The sequence below is a fragment of the Elaeis guineensis genome, chromosome 15 (assembly GCF_000442705.2).
Source record: "Elaeis guineensis isolate ETL-2024a chromosome 15, EG11, whole genome shotgun sequence".
NCBI classification, from domain to species: Eukaryota; Viridiplantae; Streptophyta; class Magnoliopsida; order Arecales; family Arecaceae; genus Elaeis; species Elaeis guineensis.
Genome location: NC_026007.2, coordinates 42,111,227 through 42,121,239, shown reverse-complemented (window position 1 = coordinate 42,121,239; position 10,013 = coordinate 42,111,227). Strand labels below are relative to the sequence as shown.

General features: G+C 38.9%; 1 protein-coding gene across 1 annotated transcript; it reads right to left on the bottom strand.

Moving 5' to 3' along the window:
• Positions 1 to 2,260: 2,260 nt before the first annotated feature.
• Positions 2,261 to 7,659, bottom strand: LOC105032752 (BTB/POZ domain-containing protein At5g03250). Its single transcript, XM_010907298.4, has 4 exons — positions 7,426 to 7,659; positions 6,190 to 6,259; positions 3,811 to 5,034; positions 2,261 to 2,999 (listed from the first exon to the last, which is right to left on the bottom strand). Exons 1-4 carry the CDS (start codon positions 7,482 to 7,484, stop codon positions 2,535 to 2,537), a joined length of 1,818 nt encoding a protein of 605 aa, XP_010905600.1. The 5' UTR covers positions 7,485 to 7,659; the 3' UTR covers positions 2,261 to 2,534.
• Between the last annotated feature and the right edge of the window lie 2,354 nt (positions 7,660 to 10,013).

Here is a 10,013-nt window from a genome sequence, read left to right as displayed (position 1 = left end):
GCTCATGCTAGCTTGTGAGAGAATATTTGGACATGTATGTATATTATATATATGTGTGTTGAGTTGAGAAAACTAGTAGAATGTTAAATGTATTATGTTATGGAACTATATGTGCAGAGTATAGTTTGATAAATGAAATGTGGGGTTGATTCTGAAAAAGGATTAGTTAATTAAAATGCTAGAGTTAGTAAAGTGGAGATATTGATTGGGTTAAATATAATTAGATTATCAGCTCAGCTATAGTTTAGTAATTTTTTTCGCTCTTATTTAAGTGTGGGGTGTAGCACGCTCATTCGATTTTAGGGATGGGGTGTTACAGTTTCTCGCTCTTCCCTCTCAACCTTCTTTGAGCTTACATCCCCACTTTTCTCTAAAAAATTTTATTTTCTCTCTCTAATTTCTTCTTCTACAATATTTTCTCTCTCTAGATGGTCACTCTCTTCATGTAATTCTCTCTCTATGATTGATCCAGTAAAAAATTTTTTTTAATGATTCTGATCTAACTTTAGCAAAGAGTCCTGATCCTTGGTCACCAAGCAGTGTGCCTGCATCTATCTTTGTCAGATTTGAATACCATTTGATTCGATTATCAGTGATTTTCATTAAATTATCTATATACTAATTCAACCATGAGTTGATTAAATCATCTTGATTAGTTCGATTGGATTATTAAACAGTATCGTCTGATTAATTCTATTTCATTTTATTTATTTATCTTTTTTTTGATATTATCTTTCTATATGATTTATGAATCCAAAAAATTCGATCTACTACTTTGAGTCTGAGTTAATTCTAGTAGGAGGCTTTGAATCACTTTATCAGTTGGATAATATATCCACACCATCCAAGTCTTTATCCAGCATCATAAATTTGGTTCTTGTTAATCTCTATTAAATCATTATATTTTAAGTAATCCTAATTAGATGAAGCTACTTGATCAGATTGACTCTATCAATCAGTGTACCAACCTCCACCTTGACTTGTATCAGGTATCAATAGCTTTGATCACCTTTGATCTTTGTTGAACCATTTGTTTCTTATTCTTAATTATGATCAGATAAAATTATCTTGGTTGGACTGACTAGAACATTGGATAATATCGTTTTGTCAGTCTTATGAGGATTTTGAAGAATATATTTTGAATATTAGATTTTGAAGGATGCTGTCAGAACTGATTGAATTTGTTTATTCAGTGTTCTGCAGAGGTACCTAATGAACCATTTTTTTGAGATATTTCATAATTTATTTTAAAAAGTAAATAATTGATCCTTGAAACTATGTATGATTTATGAAACTGTATTTTGAATGGAGAGTGATTTCTAGAATATTATGGTTTATTCATTTATTGTGAAATTACATAGAATTATGATATTTATATGTTACGATGGAAAAGTGCTTTAATACGGATCGGATATATACTCTCAACCTAACTATATTCTGAACCCTACCAATGGAGATTATATATTAGTACTTTGGATCTTACCAATGAGGGTTATGCATTAATTTTTGGACCCTGCTAATGGGGGTTGTATATTAGTTTTTGGATCATACCAATGAATGTTCTATATTGGCACTCTAATTGAGCTCACTATTTCTGTTCTGGGCTTTGCCATAGGGATAAGTGTGATTATAGTTAAGACTGTCGAGCTATATATAATTTATTTTAAATTAGATTTATGATTATGTATGCATATAAATATTTAAAAAAATTTGTTTTGTATTAAATCAGTATGGAATATGTTCTTATATTTATTTTAATATTTATTTTCAAATATCATATTTTATGAATATATTTGAAATATCTTATTGAGATATTCATTACTTACTGAGCTATCGAAGTCATTACTTCTCCTTTGTTTTTAGATTCAGATTATTAATTGAGGAAATAGGTACTATGAGAGTGAATTTAGAGAAAAGAGACGATAGTATTAACCAAGTTTGAACAAAGATTTATTATTTTGTTTATATGATTATTATTTAAACTTTAATTGATGTAAGATCGTTTGAATATCATTGAAATTTTGTAAAAGGTTAAAGTTAATTTTTAATTAATTAAATTATAGACTTAGTTTATTATGAATTTTATTGTGATGTATTGATATGTGTTTAGAATGCCTTACATGTTTGTAGAAAGAGTTTTTAATGAGTATGCAGTGGTTGCTATGAGCCCTTAGTTCGTAGATCTCAGATGGAGGGGCATGACAAAACTATTTTTGATTATGCATTCATCAGCAAATATGATATTAGCAAACATCATCTATTTACCATGACACTGGAGAGTAAAGTGGTGCACGATATCAAAGTTTTTAGGCCTGCGCGGGTACAAAGCCATTGAAAAAGAAATACAAATAAGCTACTCCATATCAATAAATTACAGCTTATCCTCTACCCATAGTTACAATGAATGTTATCAACAGTCAGTAGCTATCCATACTAAAATCAATAAACATAAGATCCTAAAAGGCGAATGTATCAAGTTTCATTCAATCAACTAACTAATTCCTATCTCTACAACCAAGCATAATCATAAGGACTCATTTGGCATGCAATGTGGGTTGTGACTTCACCCCGAATCCAAACTTCTTTGAGAAAATGTTCCATCCACTCTTTGGCTTCCCAAGCTTCTCAATTTCCTGCTTCATGCTTAAACATTCCTTCTCAAGCTCTGAAACTCGCAACCTCATGTCCTCGACACCCACTTGATGGTCATTCTCCTTTTGGTCCTGAGTGATTTCGGTCCGGATTGTTTCATGATTGTTCTTTGGAAGCATGATGTTCCCATTAGGGGCATGGGAGTTCTCCAAGTTGTCGGAGACAAAGAACCAGCCAGCAATTGAGGTACGTAGACGAAGCTGCTCAAAGAAGAGGACTTGAACAACCACCCTAAGGGGTAGCCTTTCATTTTGGGCTGCATGGGTGCAGGCTTCCAAGGAGAGCTTCTGGCAGTTCATGAGCCGGCAAAGCTGCTCACGTTCAGACTCTGAGAGCCATGGGTGGGACTACATACAAATATGAAAAAAGATAAATAATCAAATACCATGTGATATGTCAATCGAAAAGGCAAAATATATCATCATGATAAACATAAGATTTCAAGTTTAATTGCATACAAATTGGTATCTTTACAGCATGATACAACTGTGAGACATAACATATAAATTTTCCTTGCATGAAGGTGCCGTTTAGAAATTTAAAAAAGAAATGTTCATAGTTTGTATGCTCATATGATGAGCTTGATTGTCTGGTCCAGGGGATTTATCCAAGGTCTATTGGCCTGGGTTTGTCAGGACACATCATAGCTCAACTTCATCATAAAACCAAGTCTGGCACATTTCTGAAACCTGCTCTAGGCTCGACTTTAACTTGCTTTATCACATAAAAAAGAGTTCCTTCAATTGAAGTAGGCATATCATCTGTTACTCTTCATTTACACAATGAACAGTGCCAAAGGACTTTAATTTTCTATTCAACAAGTGAACTGTAAAATGAGCATGTTGTTTCCGGTTACAAACAAATTCCAGGAATCAAATAAGGAGATTACACTATCTTAAAACAATCAAGTTTTTTTCTTTCATCATTAAGTCTGCCAAGAAGATAGATGTGCATTAGTGTAAAAAGACTACAATCTCATTCACTGGAAAGTTGATGCACACCATGTTTATGTTCTTCTAGAGAAGTCTGCATGTGTACATACACAACCATGCAGACATATATGCGATGCGAGAGTGCATGGCTGTGCATGTAATTTGAGAAATATGATTCTCCAGTAAAAGAATGTAAAAGTTCAAATTAGTTATAAAGTGCTATTACCTTAAGATATATATCAATAGCACGGTAGATGCCATCATCTAAAGGCCTGGCATAATCAGGAATGACAGCTGCCAGTGACTGGAACTTGGGCAGTTTCAAATTAACATCTGTTGCAACTTCAGCCAGATAACCATCAATAAGTTTTGCCACCATGGTCATTGGTGTCAATGAAGGGGAAGAGGTCATCACTTGCCCCTCATCCACAATACCAGGTGAGGTTGCAAGAATTGATTGGTCTGTTAACATGAAGTGGTCAAGGATTCGCTGGACACAATCTATATCATAAAGAGTTTCAACTGAGTACCCCAAGTTTGGTATCAAAAGGTCTTCCAATGCAGCTTCATCCAATTGGGCTCCTATCCTTTTCTCTAAATTTTCCCTAGATGAAGGACTTGCATGCAAGATCATTGAGGTACGAAGCATACCAAGTAGAAATTTTGTTGAGGTAACTCCCTTTTTCATAGGTAGCAGTCCAACAATCTCTTCAAGGAAGACCCTCTGATCGCTTTCTGATGGTGCTGAAATTGAAGCACCAGGAGTGATACGTGTAGTGCCATCGCGGAAGCTTGAGTTCCTACTCAGGCATGGCAGGAACCTCCTTGCATAAAACATGAGTGCCCCAGCAATATTTTCTGGTTTCATGCCTTTAGCTTCCACAGCCAAAATAAGCCTCTTGAATAAAGGCAGACTGAGGAAAGAAGCATCTTCATACCACCAATCAGCACCAGTGGATCTTGGTGTCTCTTCAGCAACTATTCCATTCCACAGAGCACTGCCTCCTGGGCTCTTCATGGAGGTGCGTCCAGCCATGGACCAGCCAAAAAGATTTGGGTCAGCACAAGCTTTAGATGCCAGTGTGTTGATGCACCTTGAGACTGTGTGAAGCTCTTCTGCATAGGAAAGAACACTCTCGCACGATTCCAGAGCTTTGATTGAATCTTTCCAACTATTAAAGACTTCATTAAGGAAGTGCTCTGTTTGTAAAATAAGATTCCCACCTACACAATCTTCAGTCATGCATAGGTACTCAGCAGCACAGTGCAGACAGACCACATTGAGAGCATTCATCTCTATCTTTACATCATAGCAAAATTTTGCTATAAGCTCGAAAGCCTTGGCACCACCAGGAATGTCATGAAGCTGCAAGACACAGGCTTTTCCATCCTCACCATGACATTCACTAATCATTTTTTGCAAAAGCCCACTCCTATTAAGCAATGGGAACTGCAAGAATTCATGAAAAAATAGGAAGTGGATGTCAGATCATAGCACATTTCACAAAAATGATATAGGTGACTTAAAAACCAAACCATAGATCTATACTTTGGACTTTATTAAATCAAAAATAGTGATGCTTAGGGCATTAAATCAAGTTATTAACATGCATGTACCATGCCACAATTGTAGTTATACATATATCTAACAAACTAAATGAACCATCCTGCAGCAAATTTTTTTTCCAATTTAACATGCTAATCAAATCGTGGTATATTACTGCTTAAAACCTCCAAGCATTTGCATGCAGATAAATCATGATAGCATCATTTAGTGTTCTAGGAAGGATTGTTTCTATGGAAAACTGTCTGGTTGAATACACATCATGGCAAGAGCTGAATATCAAGCCAAAGATTTTAAGATGATGAGTTCTTTGAGGAAGAAGACTCCACATAATGAAGATTGTTCATGTGATGGCTACAATAAGAGAGAGTTCTTTCATTTTTCCTGCAGAAAAAGAAGTGCTGCTAACAAAGCAGAACCCCCACTCACCTCCCCATGCACCAAAAAAAAAAAAGCCAGTAAACAAACAAACAACTAAAAAAAATTAGAGGAACTGCATCAGATACAAAAGCTGGGCCTATGAAGTTTATGTTTGTGCCAATTTCCATCTGTTATATGGAAATTGATACCTTCTAATTGGGATGTCATTGCATCATTTTTTTTCTTTTGAAAGAAATTCTGACATAACAGATTAATTGTTTTAGATATATATATGAGAATTTATGATGGTATGCGAGATGGAATCCATAATAGCTCCAAAAGAAGCTAAAAAATTATTCTAAATTGCTAGTACTAATGACATATGTTGTTAACGCATAAATTTTTTTGGGAAGATTATTTGTTACGGTCTTCATTGCAATAGAATGTATGTCTTTTGCCAGGAAGTCCAGGTCACTGATTAGCATTTTTCCAATATAGCCATTAACTAGCATACCATTTTCATCTAATTTGTGAAACTGGATCTGTCCAGACCGAAAAGTTAAAAATTCCATCAAAATCATATCCACTTTGATAATTGGGCTGCTACCAGCCACACTAGCATATGTAGATAAATGGACACTACTAACACCATATGGAGGCAATTGAAGCAAAGAAACAGACCTTATGGAGGTGAAAGGACATTTCTCCCACTTCGACGATAACATCACTTACAAGCTCAGTGGTACATTTCCTGCGGTGCAGCAAGGTACTCAAATGTGAGAATGAATTTGCAAAAAAGATTATAACCAGGAGACAGGAAAGATGATTTCTTTCATGCTGATTGAATCTATGAAGATACAATGATAAACTTGATTACTTATCAGAACGGCTTAGGACATCAAGTTTCTTCGTGGTAGATTAATAGCTTTGCATCAATTCAATCCCTAAATTGGTGGTTCCTTCCACAGGAAAGAACACAAATAACATCCTAACCTATTGATCATGCAATCAGAAACCTTCAAGTATTGACAGCTCTCAAATCTCATGATGGCCGCTAATTGTACAATCAAACAAGTGGAGGACTAGAAGCGGGCAATGTGCACTATGCACACTATTAGATATGCTTAAAATATTTCTTTTGAGCTTTGATTTAATCGAAAATTCTTGTGACAAACCTCTGGAGATCTTTGTCCAGACAATTATTGATACTTTCCAGACTATTTCAGAGAGCAACATAATCACTTTATCAAGATAATAGCACAAGCACTTTTAAGTATAGTACTTGTGCTGCTAAGAACAGATGGCAACATATTCAGTAAGTATGATAGGGAAGATAATACATTGTATCACTCCAACATTAGCTCGATTTCACATCATACCCATTTATCTTTACCCAAGAATATCGGTCACACAACTATGAGCCATTTATTGGAAAAATCTTAGGTTGGAAGACCATTGCTCAGTATTTATTTGAAAACATTCAAGATGGTGAGGATGCTACTTTTGTAATGCTTGTCCATAAATTTGAGATAGAGCCAATATGAATGTTTGTCAAAACTGTGCAAGCACAAATGTTTAATTTCTGTTGATCCTCTAATCCTCCTCGGAAATCTTTAGAGGATTCTCCATTCCCTTAATTTTCTAGCCTCCTGTCGGATGATCTTAAACATTAGTTCACAAACACCCCAAATTTGCCCTGTGGCACAAATGCCACAAGGAGAATGCACTTGTAAACTCATAATGTTAATAGTACATTCATATAGAGATGTGAACATCACCGAAAATTTCTTAGAATTTCAAGTACCTCGCTGTAAAAGAAATGCATGTATGAAGTACTGTAATTGAGCAGAGGAGAATGTTGTAACTCTTCGACATGAACCAGAAATTCTGTTGAGAGCTGGATATGGGAATACATACCACGTTTGGCCTTCCAGCTGGAAGATTTCAGCCTTGGAGCCCAGTTTCATGGTTGCCATCCTTTCTTTTACCTTCTTATTATTTGAAGTACTGGTTTCTGGCAGAAATGTTATCGCATCCTACGTTTACTGGAGGAGGAAATGAAAAAACTTGAGCGATGATTATATCGCACAGAAGAACCAAGTATACAGATCTTGAGAAGAAGTGACGGGACAGAAGGTATCATAAGCCCATTGTTTCTCTTCTATTTTTGTTATTATTATTACTTTTTAAAAAACAATTTCAGTTGGGACTTGGGAAGGGGAGAAGGGAAAGAGCTTAAGATGGGCCCGGGTCTAATGGGTGGGGAGGAAAAGGGGGCAGCAGCCAACAGCGCGTCCCCTTGAAATTCTCCTTGATGGATTCCACCGGCTTTGCCTTTTACTCAGTAACATCATTGAGAAGATGTGGTCACCCATTTTTATGTCTACCTCCTTTTAACCGCACCTTTCTCGGTTAAAGAGAAATAGGTGGTACCTTGCGTTATTACGTTGGAGCTAAAACTAGGCTCGGATCTATCCGTAGTATCGGACAGGCACGATTTTGAGTTGAGAACTAGATTCGAAATAATTTAAATTTAATTATAAAATTTATTTATTTTTTGGATTAAATGCGAATATATCTTCGATCTGTTTCGAATCTGAAATTCAGTTTGAAGTCCAATCCAAATTAGACCCATCCATATTTTAATCCCACCATGCATAACATGCTACTCCGCCCTTTGTATTTCATCAATTCCCAATTGCGTGCTATCCATCATGCATATGCTCTGCGATTTACCCTATTTCCCTTGCAACCTGGTTCACTTACACCGCTTCAAATTGCACAATAGATAACATGCCACACTACCCCTTCAATTTCACCAATTCCCAATTGCCCGCTATCCACTGTGCATATGCTTCCGAATTTGCCCTAAAGATTGTCTCCTGGCCGCCCCAATCCCCAACCGTCCCCAAACCTCTCCGAGGGCTTCCGCCTTCTGCTCATCTTAGTGTAGAAGGACAGCCACCAACACTATACTGGCATTCGCCGTTGGCTAGTCTATGAAAAGGAGCTGCCGCCTTAATCTATCCAATGAGCTCTTCAACAGTGTCGGCAAGGTCTGCAGTTGATCGCTCGACTGCAGCCACTATGCTCGATTCTCTTCACCCATGCCCGATCGTCTCTAGAGGTCAGACCATCTCCGATGGAGATGGCGAAGGTGGCGGACGGAGCCGCTGATGTCAGACGTGCTTTGCTTCTATGGCATCCATCTCCACCAGATCAGAACCTGACGGCATTTAACATGAACGACACCACTAGGAACATCTTGCCAATGACAACAATGTAGAAGCTGGAGAGCAATGGGTTAGGGCTTTCGATTTTTTTTTTTTATTTTTTAAGAGAGAAAATTGGGAAGAGAGGTGATGTAGGCGGTAGATTGGCTCAATCGGGTTCAGGCCAGGCTCGGGCCTAAACTCAGATCGGGCTCGGACTTGAGTCTTTCAAAAATTTTTGGGCCTAAGCCCAGCCCGAAGTCTGATAAAAAATTTTGGGCTGGGCTCGAGCAGAGGTGTGGCATAGTCCTGCCCGGCCTATTTTTAATCCTAAATTACGTCTAAAATTCAGAACTTGCAGGCTATACTTCTCTTAGAATATATACTAGAAAACAACGTGCACTAAACTGTGGGATTAAAATTGAATAACAGAAAGAAAATAGAAAGATAGGTGTTGGGTATAAAATACCCACAGCCGAAGTCCTCAGCAGAATCAGCTCCAGGAGGTCCGCCCGGACTCCTACGGGAGCCGGGCTTCGTCGCCAACGTCAACCGCTGGTAAGGTTCGTCCGGACTCCTACGGGAGCCGGACTCCGCCAACAACTTCAACCGCAAGTAGACTCCGCCCGGACTCCTACGGGAGCCGGGCTCCGTCCTCAACATCAGCTGCCGGTAAGCCTTGTCCGGACTCCTACGGGAGCCGGACTTCGCCTTTAACTTTAATTGCAGGAAGACTCTGCCCGGACTCCTACGGGAGCCGGGCTTCGTCCTCGACTCCAACGGCTGCAGACAGACTTCGTCCGGACTCCTACGGGAGCCGGACTCCGCCAATAGCTTCAACCGCAAGTAGACTCCGCTCGGACTCCTACGGGAGCCGGACTCCGTCCTCAACATCAGCTGCCGGTAAGCCTTGTCCGGACTCCTACGGGAGTCGGACTTCGCCTTTAACTTTAATTGCAGGAAGACTCCGCCCGGACTCCTACGGGAGCCGGGCTTCATCCTCGACTCCAACGGCTGCAGACAGACTTCGTCCGGACTCCTACGGGAGCCGGACTCCGCCAACAGCTTCAACCGCAAGTAGACTCCGCCCGAACTCCTACGGGAGCCGGGCTCCGTCCTCAACGTCAGCTGTCGGTAAGCCTTGTCCAAACTCCTACGGGAGCCGGACTTCGCCTTCAACTTTAACTGCAAGTAGACTTCGTCCGGACTCCTACGGGAGCCGGACTTCGCCTTTAACTTTAATTGCAGGAAGACTCCGCCCGGACTCCTACGGGAGCCGGGCTTCGTCCTCGA

Excerpts from the sequence above, each read along its gene's own strand:
- LOC105032752 (XM_010907298.4), bottom strand. The coding sequence starts at position 7,484 with ATGGCAACCATGAAACTGGGCTCCAAGGCTGAAATCTTCCAGCTGGAA. Across the intron at positions 6,260-7,425 it reads CAGCTGGAAGGCCAAACGTG|GAAATGTACCACTGAGCTTG; the intron begins GTATGTATTCCC and ends GCTGCACCGCAG. Across the intron at positions 3,000-3,810 it reads CTATTGATATATATCTTAAG|TCCCACCCATGGCTCTCAGA; the intron begins GTAATAGCACTT and ends ATTTGTATGTAG.